The sequence below is a fragment of the Ammodytes marinus genome, assembly GCF_949987685.1.
Source record: "Ammodytes marinus genome assembly, chromosome: 23".
In the NCBI taxonomy this organism is placed as follows: Eukaryota; Metazoa; Chordata; class Actinopteri; order Uranoscopiformes; family Ammodytidae; genus Ammodytes; species Ammodytes marinus.
The window spans coordinates 442,663-460,243 of NC_137227.1; the positions used below are offsets into that span (position 1 = coordinate 442,663).

The 17,581-nt window shown below is 39.3% G+C and overlaps 1 protein-coding gene and 1 long non-coding RNA gene across 8 annotated transcripts in view; one reads left to right on the forward strand and one right to left on the reverse strand.

Annotated features, from left to right (window-relative positions):
• chd3 (chromodomain helicase DNA binding protein 3) overlaps positions 1 to 17,581 on the forward strand; it is a 173,982-nt gene that overhangs the window by 122,439 nt on the left and 33,962 nt on the right. For all 7 annotated transcript variants that reach the window (XM_080052084.1, XM_080052085.1, XM_080052087.1 and 4 more), the window contains 3 exons: positions 126 to 258; positions 3,490 to 3,685; positions 10,396 to 10,559. In XM_080052084.1, coding sequence (XP_079908210.1) covers positions 126 to 258; positions 3,490 to 3,685; positions 10,396 to 10,559 — 493 coding nt within the window. The remainder of the gene's footprint in view (positions 1 to 125; positions 259 to 3,489; positions 3,686 to 10,395; positions 10,560 to 17,581) is intronic.
• On the reverse strand, positions 7,780 to 9,106 carry LOC307269215. The gene is made up of 3 exons (XR_013845490.1): positions 9,078 to 9,106; positions 8,148 to 8,224; positions 7,780 to 8,058 (listed from the first exon to the last, which is right to left on the reverse strand). It is a non-coding gene; the product is annotated as an uncharacterized lncRNA (long non-coding RNA).

Consider the following 17,581-nt stretch of genomic DNA (forward strand, 5'->3'; position numbering starts at 1 on the left):
GGTACATTTCTAATGTTCTAGTGTTAGTTTTATGATAGTGGTACAAGGGAAGGCGATGGCCCGAATAATGCTGTTTCACTTCTCTTACACAAAAGTGTTCCATGACCCCTTGACCAGTGTACCAGTCACGGCTACGCCCGGTGGCAGGACATCCAGAATGATCCCCAGTTCGCCATCGTCAATGAGCCTTTCAAATCACAGGCGAATAAAGGGAACTTCCTGGAGATGAAGAACAAGTTCCTGGCTCGACGCTTCAAGGTAAGGGGCACTTTACACGACAACACGAAACGGTGCATACGCGAAAATATTCTCGCGGTTGCACTATATAATTTACATGAAAACAGCAAACGCAGGCATGAAACCGCAGGTTTTTGAGATCACCTACCAGGGAGGATTTTTTGGAAAACACAACGGTTTTGGTTTCTTGTAAACACCGAAACCATTTCCCCTGGTAACGCTGACGCCACGGTTCCACTTCACGTATGCGTAGTCTATATCATTTGCTGTCAAAATACCCACACGCGAGTTATAAAGTTAGAAGACAACATAATATGCACGGCGTCTCCGTGGCACCATCACTGTGATCAGCGGAGAGCGTCGTGCAGGGCTCAAATATAACACTCGCCAATTTAGTCTAAGCGATTATTGAGACCACCGGCCACTTTGTCTGGGGAAAGATTTGTGCTCTGCCGGTTTTTCTAGCCAAATAAACGTGTGTAGCTTCTATATGCCAGGGACACGGCTCTCTCTACATTAAAAAACACTATCCACAGTTCAGCGCGCAGCGGTTAAGTTACTGTTCAACAAAAGGAGCATTAAGGCTACGGCTTCACAGTAAAAGCATTTCACTTGCTAAACATTAATAGCATTTAATAACAGGAAAGTAGCCGCTCACAAAGCCCCTTCACTATCAGCATGTCTTCTGTTTTCACGAGTTCAATGCGGTGAAATAAGAGGACAGAAAGCTTGTCATTTGCAATACTTGTAACCCCAAGCTTACACCAACCGCTATATGAACGTTAGTGGCATTAATTTTCGGTTACAGTAAGGTTTTATGCATCAAATTGTACCGGAAGAGCTATCTACTAGGCTGTGTCACCGCTGACTATTGGCTTGGCATGCGTACTACAGCGATGTCGTCCCGTTACCTCTGAAAACATGTGTACGAGTGAAGATGTCATATAAATTGTGTCTGAACGGGTTTTTTTTTTTTAAACCAAAAATGGGAAAACTGTCACGTTTTCACCGTATAAAGTGCCCCTAAGACGAGACGTAGCTACAACTTCTTCTTGAAACACATTACATTTATAGCCAGTTAAAATATTTAAGTTTGGGTTGTACCAATAAAATAATCATATAAACATGGTTTTTCATATTTAAACTAAAGCTCTCATATAAAAAAGTTAGACGTTTTAGTTGCTATGAAAAATTTCTCAAGCCCTATTATACGTTGTCGTGGATCACCTGGTTTTGATGGGCGGATGACGGTTTCCCCTAGACCCACATATTGACCGGATGGTATTGCTGACCACTGCATTTCTGGAACGGCTCTCATCCTGTTTTTGACCGGCTCACATGTTTCAGATCCTGCCTTCACCATCCTCATTCTCTGTCTCTTTTACTCCTTTAATTTCTCGTTATATCTAATACTAATTTATTGGAAGTTGGAAAAAAGTTAAATGTATTTCACATACAATTCCTCTTTAGTGTGTTTTTAGTTGTTACTGGTTACTTTTTGACACCATTCCCATCTTGTGCAACACATTAGCAGCAAATAATTCCTTTTTTACGGGACACGTACCCACAACTGAATCACTGTATGAAACATAATTTCCCTTTGAAATGCTTCCATAACCGTTGCCATGCCAGCCAAGATATGGAAATATCAATAATAAAGGATAAAGTGACAATGATAGTGTAACGGCTGGATCAGGAGGACACAGGCGCGGAGACAGTATCAGTTTTAAGAAGATTTATTTTGGAAGTAACCAGCAGGGGGTTAGGACCGTGATCCGGGGGGAAGCTGGCTGTCATGGGGCTCCAGGGAGAGAGCAACGGGGCAAGTCCAGGGAGCTGAGTGTGAGCAGGCTAGAGCAGGCAGGCAGAGGGGTCCGGGAGGAAGTGCTGGCGGGCGAGGGCTGGAGCTGGTGGCTGGAGTCAGGCCGGGAGAGCTGTGGCAGAAAAAAACAGGAGTTAGCCAGGAAAAATGCAAAAAGCGGAGCTGCAAACAGGTTAGCTTAGAGAGAGGACTGACTGTGTGGAAACAGAATCTACAATCTGGCAGTGTCTGGAAGGTAGGGCCGGGTATATGAAGAGCAGTTGATTGATGATTGATGGCAGCTGTGAATGCTGGTGATTGACTCCAGCACACCTGACTCCAACCCTGCAATTAGACCAGCACATAGACAAGGGTAAAAGGGAAAAACAACACAAGTGCTTGAGGCCCAAGCAGGATCATAACAGATAGCAGTTTCGTTCCGGCAGAAAAAATTAAGAGCTGGTAGGCAAACAGAGGGGAGAATCAGCCTTTTAGGAGCTTTTCATTTTCTCTTTTCCTTTGATTAGTAATTTGGGTGAGTTTCATGTAAAATGTAAGTCTTTAATACATTGATATTTATTGAACATTTTTAAAAGACATATCTCATGTTTGATTTGATTTTGGTCATTGGAAGTGTGTGTTTTTTAAAAATAAAGTTATTTGGTTCTGAGTAATAAAGAGCATTGTGCAGGAATCCACATTTCTGTTTCTTTATCTCTGTCATTCTCTTGCTGTTTCTTCATTGTTTCTTTATTCTACGTATATATAAGTGTGAATCACACATTTAGGGCAACAGCCCAATAAATTCCCCGATGCATCAAGATAATACAACACCAATGTTTGGTATAACCTCACAAAAGGGAACTTCTAAAGATCTTAAGCAGTAGCCCAGTTCCAAACTTGTTACTAATTCTAAGCAGGTTTTGGGTTTGTGGTGTGTTCACACTGTTTGTCACAGCTGTAAAGCATTTAAACAATTGGTTGATGACAAGTGGTTGGTGAGAAAGCAGGGGTCAATCTCAGATTAAAGAAACAAGCTTGAAATTCCTTGGTTAAACGTTTCTCCTCTGTCAGTTTTTTTGTTTGTTTGCTTTCTAAAAATTTTTTTTTTAGAAAACTTTGAAGCAATAGAGATAGAAGGCGCAATCATAACTTATATTAACATAACAATTGGAAAAAACATGTCATGATATTGTTATCAGACACATGTAAAATGTACCTAAATGGTTGGAAAAGTTACATAAAATCGGAACAACATTTTTGCAATGAAATTAGAGAAAAGCAATTTAATATCAAAGTGTGTCAGAAATATTAGAAAAAATTAATAGCTGCATCTATCTAATGCTGTTCTTTTGTTTGATTTTCTGATCCATAGCAGAAATACCTACATAGATACATTATAGTGACACTGTACTGTAGACACTAGTGCATTTTCTTCTCTTGTCCTCCAGCTGTTGGAGCAGGCACTGGTGATAGAGGAGCAGCTGCGGCGGGCAGCCTACCTGAACATGACCCAGGACCCCAGCCACCCAGCCATGGCGCTCAACGCGCGCTTTACGGAGGTGGAGTGCCTCGCAGAGTCGCACCAGCACCTCAGCAAGGAGTCGCTGGCGGGCAACAAGCCGGCCAACGCTGTCCTACATAAAGGTCAGGGATGATGGGATGGAAGTATGAAGGTATATGTGGTGCATAAGTCTTTAGCACATGTAACTGCAGATTTTGAATGCGTACACTGAAGTCACAAATGTGTAACAGTAGATTTGAAGTCGTAAATATTTGTTTTGCATGCGTACTCTAAAGTCACAAATGTGTAACAGTAAATTTGAAGTCGTAAATATTTTTTCTACCATTGTGGACACAAAATAGGGGCTACGAGTTCACAAATCGTTGTTACGGGTGCACAAATCCTATCCTGTGCATCACAACTTCAAGGAGTCATGCGCTTGACACTTTTGCTACAATCATTGCAGCACAGTTGGTAAGTAAGCTTTATTTATATAGCGCCCTTCACAGACCAGGGTCACAAGGCGCTTCACAATACACATTTTTTATACATACACTCAAACACCGATGGCAGTAGCTGCCAAGCAAGGCGCTGTCTGAACCATCGGGAGCAATTTGGGGTTCAGTGTCTTGCCCAGGGACACTTCGACATGTGGGTAGGCGGGGAATCGAACCTCCGACCCTGCACTCCAGAGGCAGACTCCCTACCCACTTTGCCACTGCCGCCCCGGTGGTGCAAAACACATTTGCACACCCGTGTTTCATAATGTGAGAACATGCCCAAAATGTGTGCATTCGTAAACCCAAATGTGAACTAACGCATCAGAAGTTGCACATCTGTGAAAAATGTCCTCACAAATAAAATTATATCGAGCACAGCATTTTAATGAGCGAGCACAAATCCATCGATACAACTGCTCGAATCTGTTCCTACAAGTCTAAACTGAGGGTTTTCTCTGCTCGAATCTGCTCCTGCAAGTCTCAGCAGTGGGTTTTTTGCAGGTAGATTTGCACCACGTCCAGGTGGTATAGTTGTGCAAAAATTTTTTTACCCGTAAAACAGATTTGTATCCGTAGAAGGTGGGAGGGACAACATTGTCGCATCATCCAATGAAAGCGCCGGTTGGGACCTGTGACGTCAGCATTTAAACAGACTGAGGGAAAGCCTGTTTCCGTCGTCTCCCTCATATGTCCATGGTCGTCTCTTTTCACCAGAAAATGTTGGAAATGAGCGACAAAAACTACTAAAACAATTACCATAACAGAGAGAGGAAAGCCCATGTGTGGGCGTAGATTGGGACAACACTTGGTGGACAATTTATTATTTATTTATTCTCCATATTTTCTTCTCCTATGGATCGTTGTGGGCAGGTTGAGGTCTTACCAAAAATTATTTCCTCTGTATTCACTGAATTAATAAGGGAATTGAATAAGAGGGAACTATAGTGGAGCCTTATGCCAGTAGTGAAAGTCATAAACAAGTTTACTTTAGCAGATATAAGGGCCAGCGTCGACGTCAGTTAACGTCTGCTGTGTGATTGGCACTGGTGTAACTGTTTAAACCAGCTGTTTTTCTCTTTAAAACCTTTACATTTTAATAAAAGTAGAATGAATTTCCATTATTTATATATATATATATACAGTATATATATTTTTTTACCTTTATTTATACAGGTATATCCCATTGAGTCCGAAGACTTTTGCAAGGGAGACCTCAGTGGCGGACTCAGGGGGGGGGGCAGGGGGGGGGCGATCGCCCCCCCTCGTTGCTCAATGGTTGAAAAAGCGCGCTAAAGTGCCCTCAAGAGTGGTGAAAACGAGAGGAAATGCCTTATTGGCTGCCCTTTTCACATGCAAAACATGATTAGGTGCCCTCTAGAGTGCCCCTTCATACAATAAATTATGATGATGTGCCCTCTAGAACAAGAAAATTTGATGACGTGCCTCAATGAGTCCCCTTCTGCCCATCTGGTGCCCTTTTAGTGCCCCCTATAGTACCCTGATAGTCCCCTTCTGCCCGTCTGGTCCTTCTAGTGCCCTTCTGCCTGTCTGGTGCCCTTCTAGTGCCCTGATAGTCCCCTTCTGCCCGTCTGGTCCTTCTAGTGCCCTTCTGCCCGTCTGGTGCCCCCATGGTTGAAAAAGTGTTGCTAAAGTGCCCTCTATGGTGGTGAAAATGAGAGAAAGTGCCTTATTGGCTGCCCTTTACACGTGAACAAATATGATTGAGTGCCCTAGGTTCCCCCTCCATACAATAGGCCTAAATGATGATGATGTGCCCTCTGGAGCAATATGGCAAACCAAAAAAAACATGGTGTGGTACTCTAATGAGGTGCAGACGTTCCTCTCTTTGGTAGCTGACGAACGGGGAATGCGAAAGAGGCGTTGCTTTCATGTAGCGTCGCTATGACAAACAGCTACATCGAGTGGTATTTAAATCTCCACTGGATCAAAAAGCAAAAAGCGGATTAAGAGTATGTCAGTACCCATAGTGGAAAAGCGCAATTAGATGCCAAGTTAGAAAAACTTAATATTTTCAGTTTGCATAATCCGTTTAAAAGTACATTTTTTGAGCGTTCAAGATCATTCAAGTGTAGGTCATTTCATGCAAGAGAGACGATAATGGTCAGCTATCACCTCAACATGAGGGAAAACTTCCTTCAATATTTCCGTAGCTGGCTGTCAAAGGTCAAAGACTGTATGGTAGCGGCACATTGAATTTTCTCCAGTCTAATTTTTACTTAAATGTTAGTAAAGATGAAAGCAGAAAGGCATCCTCCTTTCTTTGGCTAAAATGTGAAAGTGCACAATGATGTGAACAACTCATTTTGGTGTTTATAAAGTTGCTAGAATAAGGGGAAACAGTGTCTTTGAAGCTAATTTTTTTCTGGGGGGGGACCCCCAGACCACCCGTTTTATTGTATGAGTCTAACAATTTTTTTTAGTGCTACATGGAGATGTAACAAGTGCCCCGAATGGGACCTTCAAGGCAGCACTTGCTAAGGATAGGGGATAGGACCTTCCAGGCAGCACTGCCTTTAAGGCTCTGTTGGGGGAACAAAACACCATCAAGTTAGAAAAGCCACTGTGTCCGCTGGTGGGGCCCCATGTTGTCCAGAATGTGCCCTTTTTATTTTTTCGCCCCTGCCCTTCAAACAGTCCGAGTCCGCCACTGGGAGACCTGTTCCCATTTACACGTTACCATTCACACACACATTCATACACCGATAGCAGGCTAACTATCGACAATAGTTTATTGTCCCGCAGCCGCTGTCAAGGCTCCTGGCTGTTAAAACTATCTATGGTTAAAACACACCACACGCAGGGGGTGAGGAGGACGTTGCAGGCATTGAGGACCAAAGTAAATAAAGTAGGCCTACATATCTTGCTGCAGAGTATTCAGCATGTATCTAAATCCAGAAATATGCTTATAAATCATACACTTAGTCTTCTAAATGTAGTAAGCTTAATTAATTTAAACGTGTGAATAGTGAAGTGAATAAGTAACCTACTCTACAAGGCAATAGAAAAGTATAGAGGACACATTAAAACTGAATTGGAATAATTGTTTCTCTATCTCACATTTTCCATGTGAAATTATCACTACTTGTATCACAAACTGATAATTAGATGATCAGGTTTAACTAGTGTGCCTATCCCCAGACAGTTCTGCTATACACCTTACCTCATGTGACGTGTCCAGAAGAACAGGGTACAAAGCTTCATATAACCTCATTTCAGTGATTACTTTAATTAATCACAATCACAAAGTGTCACACCATAACATTTTATGCAGTTTAGAACATGTTAATTCAGATCACGTGCTGCATTAATAAGTAGGTCTGCATGCTGCTAAAGCAAGACTAATAAATGTCCTATATCAATTATATTTATGATTTGCAGTTATCATAACAATCACACAAATGTACAGTAAAAGCTTACCCCACAAACAAATCACAAGATTTGGACTTTTTAAAATATTTGTGGATTTACTAAACATATACATACGGTCAAAATGAAAAATACAAATCAACCAGTTTAAAACTAGAATGCACTCACAATTGCATACCTCCAAGTAAAGTTTTGTATGGCGTTATTTTATTAAGAGAAAATGAACAAAATACCCAAAATGCTCTGGCATGTGCCGGAACAAGACTTTATAAAACAAAACATAAAACTAGTAACTTAGTCCTTGGTCTGTAGCCCAACTGTTTACCATATTTAATCACAATCTCCCCTACCTTTTTAATATGTCAAACAAATAAACATGACTGAGTATGTCACCTCATTTACTGCAATCAATATGATTATGAATTGAGTATGATCTGACTTTGTCTAGATTTATAATAATCACAATCTAAAAATTGAAAACAAATTGTGTGTAGAGTGTAGAGTCAGACTGATGTGCTGTGACTGCCAGGTGAGTTCCACGCTGCTCCATCTTCGGAGATCTTCTCAAGGCAGCAGGAGCAGTGAAGTCTTCAGTTATCTGGAGTGTCCTTCCCTCAGCAATGCATACACTGGGGACGGAAACAATTGTTAGATCCCATTAGTGATGTTATAGTAAACACATGACGGATAATAGTTAGGACTGACTGTAGCTGCTCACTGTACAATGGCTTCTCCCTGACAGGGTGGAAATCCCAGACACTTGTGCAGGCCTTGTGCAGGACAGCCAAGATGAGTCTGTGGAAAAGCAGATGTCCCGTTCAGATGTTAAGATAATGTTAAGATTTATAAAATAAATAAAATACATGTAGGTTCAAGTTGATTAAGAACACAAAGCTAAAAACTAATAGTTTATTATAACAGCCCTGCAATTCATTCTCTTCGTGGGGGGTATCTTGTCATTAGTGACTTTTAAAATGAGTTGTAAATGTTTTTTTTTCGGGCTGGAAAAACAGATATAAAATATGATTTAAACACGATGGAGCTGCACAATTAAAAAAAAAATCCTTTGCATAATGGGACACTTGTCTACCTGTTTTTATTCAGAAACAGCAACATGATGTTGAGACGGGCTGAGCAGAATAGTATACTGCTCACATGTGTTTATTTGGATCTTCATAGCCACTATTAAGACAGAAAACGCTCTATATGAGGTCGACACATGCTAACATTACATCCTGATGTAAAACTAGTAGGCTATGTATGAAGGTGCCAATGTCCCAGAAAAGCAGACATACAGATACGCTGATTATTATTTTAGCAACAAGACTCCAGTATTCAGCTGACTCATATTTCCCTGGCTAGCGCCGGGATTATTTTAACTGATTAACGGAAGGATTCATTGGTCAGCCTTCTTATTTTACGTTAACAGTTAATCATTAACATCCTTAGAAGTGACCAAATGCCTTAAAAACCGGTACATCCTTTAAAAGAATATGCTAACGAACATTAGCTGTTATACCCATTATGACTTGTTAGCTAGTGGTTAGCTATGCTGCCTGCAATACATTATAACCACACGTTGCTTCTCATCATTGAAAGTATTATACCGACCAACTTTGAAGTTTAAAAACATAAGAACCAGACTTACAGTTCATAGTTTCCGTGGGATGGCTCCGTGTACTGTAGGCTCTAGCTAGACCCTAGGTCTATGTCCGACCGCGTGTCCGTGACCGTCAGTCCAGACACTGCTGCGGCTCCGGACAGAGATTGTGAAGCAGCTCAGCTGTATACAACCACAGGTCCAAGTTTGTTAGACTAATGTTTTAAATCGGGTCTTTCTATTTTTAACAGTCTTTTAGCGTACCATCTGGTCAACTTTTCCTGTTAGGTGAACAATTATGCCCAAAACTTCTCAGAGCTCAGCACAAAGCGTGTGCACTGGCCGCCATCTTGCCAGCCTCCCGAAGGAAAAAGGTTTTTCCTCCGTTTGTTCACATGCTGACGTCACGGGTCCCGACCGGCGCTTTCATTGGATGATGCGACAATGTTGTCCCGCCCACCTTCTACGGATACAAATCTGTTCTACGGGTACGAAATACTTTTGCACCAACTATACCACCTGGACGTGGTGCAAATCTACCTGCAATTGCAGGAGCAGATTCGAGCAGAGAAATCCCTCAGTTTAGACTCGTAGGAACAGATTTGAGCAGTTGTATCGATGGATTTGTGCTCGCTCATTAAAATGCTGTGCTCGATATAATTTTATTTGTGAGGACATTTTTCACAGATGTGCAACTTCTGATGCGTTAGTTCACATTTGGGTTTACGAATGCACACATTTTGGGCATGTTCTCACATTATGAAACACGGGTGTGCAAATGTGTTTTGCACCAACTGTGCTGCAATGATTGTAGCAAAAGTGTCAAGCGCATGACTCCTTGAAGTTGTGATGCACAGGATAGGATTTGTGCACCCATAACAACGATTTGTGAACTCTTAGCCCCTATTTTGTGTCCACAATGGTAGAAAAAATATTTACGTCTTCAAATTTACTGTTACACATTTGTGACTTTAGAGTACGCATGCAAAACAAATATTTACGACTTCAAATCTACTGTTACACATTTGTGACTTCAGTGTACGCATTCAAAATCTGCAGTTACATGTGCTAAAGACTTATGCACCACATATACCTTCATATAAAAGAAGGGACTAAAAATCCATCTCATTTTGGACCGTTAATTTTTTTAAATAAAGCAAATGATCTATTACCTATCTCTGACTCCAGCTATAATGAAATATTACCTGTATTTACGTTCCATGTTGTCAAAGAAAATAATCAAAGATACCTTTTTCTGCATAAACCAATACAGTATAAACATAATCTATCAATAAGGATTTGTGATTGTGAAAATAAATCCTTGTTAAGAGAAAGTGGTAGTTGTTGATGTTAGTTGTCATTGCAGTGTTGAACCAGTTGGAGGAGCTGCTGAGTGACATGAAGGCCGACGTTACCCGGCTACCGGCCGCGCTGGCCAGAGTCCCACCCATCGCCGCCCGCCTGCAGATGTCTGAGAGGAGCATCCTCAGCCGACTGGCCAGCAAGGGCACAGAGACACACTCCCCCCCGGTCAGCTGCCTGCTTTTATACAAACACACACACTAGTGTTGTCACCATACCAAAATTCTGACTTGATACGATACTTGCCTTAAATAGCTCTGTTCCAATACTGAAACAATACCATGGCAAAAACCTGTGAACCATCTGAATTATTACATTAATTAAAATAATTTAAAATATGATGACACTTTAATCTTAGAAAGTCTACATACATTTGTGGGGAAAGATTTCCATGAATTATTCTAATGTTTCAATAATTGTTTATTTAAGTTTTCAGTGTTATAGATAACTTAGCCGCCAATGTGATTACAAACATCTTTGTACAAGTGTTTTTATTTTATTTACGAGGTCATTTGTTTGTCTTGTTTTCTCTTAGAAAAGTGAGATTATTTCATACACTTTTTTTCTGCTGGTAGTAGAGAACACTGAACAGCATATTAAATACACTTTTAATTAACATAAATGATCTAATTCATTTTCAAACCCTGGATCAATCGCACTACAGCAGTGCACTAAAGTACAACACAAATGAGTCAATGAACATTCTTAGTGGAGGTCTGTGCTCTAATGAGAGCATGTTTTAAATAATATAAATTATTATTGACAGAAGTGTAGAACTACATGCTGTAAAGTATGTTATATTACCAGTAGGCTACTGATTGAGTAGTAATTGCTCATTTAAAACGGCTGATTCAGATTCAGAAAACTTTCTTGTCTGTCGTAACAGAAAATCATCTTTGACGTGGCTCAACATACAAACAGGACAATGTACTGATAGGCATTCATACAACATTGATTTCTGAGAGCACACACAGTGTGTATAGATCTTAAAACAAGTATAAATATTAAAAACTGTAAAAATAAACAAGATAAAAGCTGTGGATATGTGTAAAGTTTAAAGTGACAGTGCGTCAGGGTTCATTTGTCCATTGTTCATTCTTTGTTTAAGCTGTTTATGGCAATGGGTATGAATGAGTTTTTGTGTATGTTTTTCTTAGATAGGGGTACTCTATACCGGCGGCCTGATGGCAGAAGTTGGAAGGACTTGTGCAGGGTGTGGGTGGCATGCTGTGTAATGAGGTTGGCTTTCCTTTTAACTGCCTGGCTGTGGAGTACTGATAATTGAATTTGAGTTTTGCCAGTTATTTTGCTTCCTTGATTGATGATCCAGGAAAGCTTTGATTAGTTTTTGACAGAGGTGAGGGTGAATCAGGATGTGATGTTGAACATGAGTACAGATTCTAGGAGTGATTTATAGACAGCTGTTAAAATGTCCTGTCTGACTCTGAGCATGCGCGGCGTGAGAGGACGGAAGGGCTAGAGTCTCCTCGCAATGTGGTGTGCAATGGTCAAATAAAGTGTAAATCAAGACATTAAAACTCAATCAGTACCGACTAAGTACAAGAGGAAGTTTCACATTAACTGGACCTGTGGTGAAAAGAAAGAAAAGGGGAAAAGAAAAGGCGACAATTGGAATCTTCCGCGATGCCAAACCAAACAAGATCACAGGTGGCCGAGGCCGCACCTGCCGACATACAGCTGGAGCATACGCAAGGTTTGAACTGGAAAGTAAACTTGACAAACTTTTAGACCTCCACACGGCTACCAACAAGCTTTTGTCAACGGTTGTAAAAAGAGTTGATACCATGGACGGGAAAATTTAAAAGTTAACAGGAGAAATGCACGAGCAGGTGGTCAATCAAGGCGCGCAGCAATGCCGTACTAAAGAGCTTGAAAACAAACTGCAGCTCTGGATTACATTGACCAACTTGAAAATCGCCAGCGCCAAAACAATCTGAGGCTTCTAAATGTGCCTGAACGGCTGGAAGATAATTCGGGAATGAACATCTTCCTGGTTAGACTCATAGACCGAGAGTGGAACGTAAAACTGAAGGAAGAAGATTTCGAAAGCGCACACCGCCTTGGCCCTTTCAAAGAGAGTGCGCGTTTCCCCCGCACCATTATATTCAAACTACATCACCTTCAGAAGAAAATACTGATCTTAAGAGCTGCGAGGGAAAGGAGACAAAGTTCTGTGCTACACAACACCGACTACAGAATCACAGCGGATATCTCGACACAACTACGCAAGAAAAGGGAGGCGTTTTGGCCGCTGAGAGAACAATTGCACAAACTGGATATTAAAACCCAACTCCGTTTCCCTTCATCTCTGCAAGTGCAAGACGGTGAGAAAACGATGAACTACGCCAGGGGTTTTCAAAGTGTGAGAGAGTGAGCCCCCCGTCAGAGAACAAATTTCAGCAAATTTTACAAATTTAAACATGTTTTTGAAACATTCTAAACATTTTTGTGCGTTTGTAAACACATTTAATACATTTTAACATCTAAATCCAGTGTTTTAATCCTGCTTCCTTTAAGCATGGATAATACTGACTGAGTGTGCATCGGAGTGAGAAAGATAGGTAGACAGACTTGCCCAAATTATTGACTAGTTAAATGTCATTCACACACCCAGTGTTTTTTCGCTAGTGCCTCCAATGTCCTGCTGGAGGAGAATAGTAGCCAGTGGAGAACCAGACCCTCCTAGCGGGGTCCGGGGGTATGCCCCCCCGGGAGATTTTTTTTCACCTTTTTAAAGTGAAATGCATGAATCTGGTGCACTTTGAGAGGACAATTAAGAGGCCAAATATGAGGAATTTTGTGTGAACAAATAATTTGGAGACACTGGGTCTGATGAATTAGAAGCTATTGAAGAAGGACACATGGATTTTCCATAGAAATATAAATTTGAAATAAAATATTATGCAGGGTCCTCTGGGTTGGGCTTGGTGCTCTTTTTCTTTAACGAGACCTATTTCTCTGTAATTTACTGAATGCATTTAAATGCAGTGAGAGGAACGAAGCAGAAGAACTTGTATCCAGCTATGCCGTGATCTTAGTATAAAAAAGAAAAACTAAAAAAAAAAAAAAAAACATTTTTTTTTTTTTTTTTTTAGTTTTTCTTTTTTTTTACATATTCATCCGCGCCCCCCCTGCCATAACCCCACAGTTTGAAAACCGCTGAACTACGCTACACCACAGGAGGCCCTGCTGGAGCTCTGCAAGAAACATCCTTCTCTTTCATAAGAGTAGGCTACACGTAAGATGAAGTAATTACTCAAAGACAATTAGTGGGGTAAAGTAAAAAGCCTATAAGTCAACTCTGGACCTTTATTTTCTTTCTCGTGTAAAGTGTGGAATTAATTAATGAAATGTCTAATTTATTGTAAAGTAGACTAATTGCTTTGTTTGTTTTTCAGGTCTAGAGTAATTTACTTTATTTGTTATTGCTGTGTTTACTGGGGGGGGGGGTGGATGGAAGCGTGTGCTAGGAATGAATGTGAACGTGTGTAGGAGTGGATGACGTGGCGGATGCGTGAGGACGCTGAGGTAACGTGTGGGGGGGAAAAAGGCTATAGGCATTTGTAAATCTTAGTTCGAGGAGGTTTGAATGATGTATAAGGGGAGTAGTGTTTTTTTTTCTTTTTTCTACCCTTATCCTTTAACCCTATGTGCATCCTCTTGTAGGCCTATCTTTGAGGAATATTGAAGGAATTATAGTATTTATTTTATTTTATTTAAATTAAAATTTTTTGCTCTCCTTTTCCTTTCTTCTCTGTAACTAATTTGCATCCTCCTTTCGGGCCCGCTGCTGCATCTCCTCCACTCTTCTTTCCTCTTCCCTTCTCTCCTTGATACCAATATTTATTTGGATTATTTATCAAATTATGATGATATGACCGAGGAGGTACAATATTGCTTTGTTAAAGTGAAAACATTGTTATTCTTTATGACCATTGCTATACACCAGGGGAGGGAGCAAATGAATTAGCTCAGGAAAGCATGTTTAGAGATGAGAAGTTTTCAAGGGTAGGTGTATTTTTTCTTTTCTTTTCATGTATATCAGTCTTTTATTGTCTGTGTCAAATGTGTCTGTGCTCTGTGATCTCCACGGTGGTTTCCCCTCGCTTTGAAGCAGCTATGTGTCCCACAAGTAAGATTACAAGTAGAAATGGTACTAAATAAATCGTTAGAAACCATACCCAACAAATGTACCATTTGTACCTGGAACATTAACGGGTTAAAAGAAGGTGCAAAAAAACATAAAGTTCTAGGTCAGTTAAAAAAAATTTCCTCTGACATAGTCTTTCTTCAAGAGCTCCATTTCAAACCCAGGGAAATACAATTTCTTAAGAGACAGTGGGTGGGGGAGGTGTTTGAGTCTACCTTCACTTCTAGTAGCAGAGGTGTTGGCATACTTATAAGTAAGAACATTCCCTTTAACCTAATATCAGAATACGCAGACTCAGAAGGTAGATTCTTAGTTATTAAATGTGATATATTTGGAAGTAGATATACACTAATCAATATTTATGTCCCACCATCATCTGATGGGTTATTCCTAAATAAAATTCAGAAAGTACTTGATATGACTCCAACAGGAATAATTATATTAGGTGGTGACTTTAACAACATCTTTAGCACACATGACAGCTCATGTAAAAGTAGAAAAGCAAAACCACCAACAAAACTTTTAGAATTTCTTTCTACAAATGAATTACATGATATGTGGAGGGTAATGCACCCCAAAGGTAGGGATTACACACATTACTCACATGCTCATAAATCGTATAGTCGAATAGACTACATTTCCATATCGGATATAGGGCTCAGCAATGTTATATTTACAAAGATCCATGACATAGTTATCTCAGATCATGCAGCAGTTACGTGTGTAACGACACCACCAACAAATACGTTTTCTCATAAAATCTGGAGAATGAATCGAAAATATTTGACTGATAATCAATTTCTTAATTACATAAAAAAGCATATTGACATATTTAAAAGCACAAATATAGATAACGCTTCTTTTACTGATAGTCCTCTAATAGATATTATATCGGATACATTTAAGGCGTATATAAGAGGGATAATGATATCATTTTCAGTTAGAAAGAAGAAAGAACTAGATAAAGAGATTGACAGAGTAGAAAAAGCAATGCATTCTCTTCGTAATATCCATAAACAAACACATGCGAAAGAAGACTTAGAAAAACTGCAAAAATTAAAATTAGAATATGATAATCTTCTACTTAAAAAGGTTCAAGACATTAAGCATAACTCAAATAAAATATCGTATATAACGGCTAATAAAACGGGTAAGCAACTGAGCGCCTTAGTTAAAAGAGTAGTTAAAAGGCACAACGTAGCATTAAAGGACACTTCCAACAAGCTAATTATAGACAATGAAATAATTAATAAGAAATTTGCAACATTCTATGGAAATTTATATAAATCTGATATAACTGAGAAATCTGACCCAATGCCCTTTCTAAAGTCAGTTAAACTTAAATGTCTCTCTGATGAACAAAAAGAAGACCTAAAAAAGGAAATAACAATATCAGAAGTCAAAAGTGCAATTGATGGTTTTCTCCTAAAAAAGGCATCAGGAAATGATGGTTTCCCAATTGAATTCTATTCTATATTCTGGACACAGATTAACCCACTATTATTGAAAGTTATTAATAATGCATGAAAGCACCAGGCTCTTCCACAAACAATGTATCAAACAATTATTAACGTGATACCAAAACCAGGACGGGAGTGCAACAAACCATCTGATTTTCGACCTATAAGTTTAATAAATAGTGACAATAAGATTATTACCAAAGTCCTAAATAATCGTATAGCCAAATTATTACCTGATATAATCCACCATAATCAAACTGGCTTCATACAAAATAGGAGTCTCAAAACTAATATTAGAACTTGTATATCATTAATTCAATATGCTAAAAGGCAAAAGATTGATCTGACATTGATGGCTGTGGATGCAGAGAAAGCCTTTGACCGTTTAGAATGGGTATATCTTTTTAAAGTATTAGAATTATTTGGATTTCCTGATGAAATAATTACCATGATAAAGACGATTTATAAATTACCAACATCACAGGTTTATGTTAATGGGACTTTATCTGAAATATTTAGGTTAGAAAGAGGCACTAGACAAGGATGCCCGTTATCCCCCTCCTTATTTGCGTTGGCCATTGAACCCTTGGCTCAGAAAATTAGACAAACAAGTGAGTGGTATTAGGGTAGATAAACAAAAATATAAACTGAGTCTATTTGCTGACGATTTATTGTTATATTTAATTAATATTAAAACATCTCTTCCAAAGGTAATGAAGATCATAGACGGATTTTCTAAAATATCTGGTTATAAAATGAATATTGAAAAAACTGAACTGATGCAAATTAATAAAGGAACATGCATCCCAGAAGATTTAAAGAACCTTCAGTGGAAAAAAAAGTTAAAGTACTTAGGTTGCATCATAAGCCCTGAAAAAACACAATTATACAAAGATAACTTTATCTCTCTAATAAATGAATTAAAAATTTGTATTAAGAAATGGTCAGACCTGCCCATAAATATAATTGGAAGGATACATCTTTTTAAAATTATGTGGTTACCAAAATTTCTCTTTATCTTCCAAACAATACCTTTAATTCCTCCAAAACGATTCTTCACACAACTAAACTCTTTACTCACCTCGTTTGTCTGGTCCAATAAAGCACATCGACTGAGCAGAACTCTTCTTCAAAATGTAAGAACAGAAGGTGGTCTTAAACTTCCAAATTTAGAACTGTACTTCTATTCATCACAGATGTTTTACATAGATCGGATAATAAATAATACAGCTGAAGAACCCTGGATTGATATAGAAAGTAACCATTTAAAACCCCAAAACCTGTTCACAGCTTTGTTTACAAAACACAATATAAAAGTATCAAACTTCGTTACAAATAGCACTTTAAAATCATGGAACAAAATTGGAAAAATACTTGGAGCGCAGATTAGTATCCCTAGGAACACAGAACTTTGGAATAATCCATCAATTAAAATCCAGAATGAAGAGCTCAATTGGAGTACTTGGAGTACAAGGGGAATTAATCAATTGTCAGATCTAATTTCGCACAATAGGGTTCAACCATTGAAGTCACAGAACTTCAGAATAAATTCAAACTGT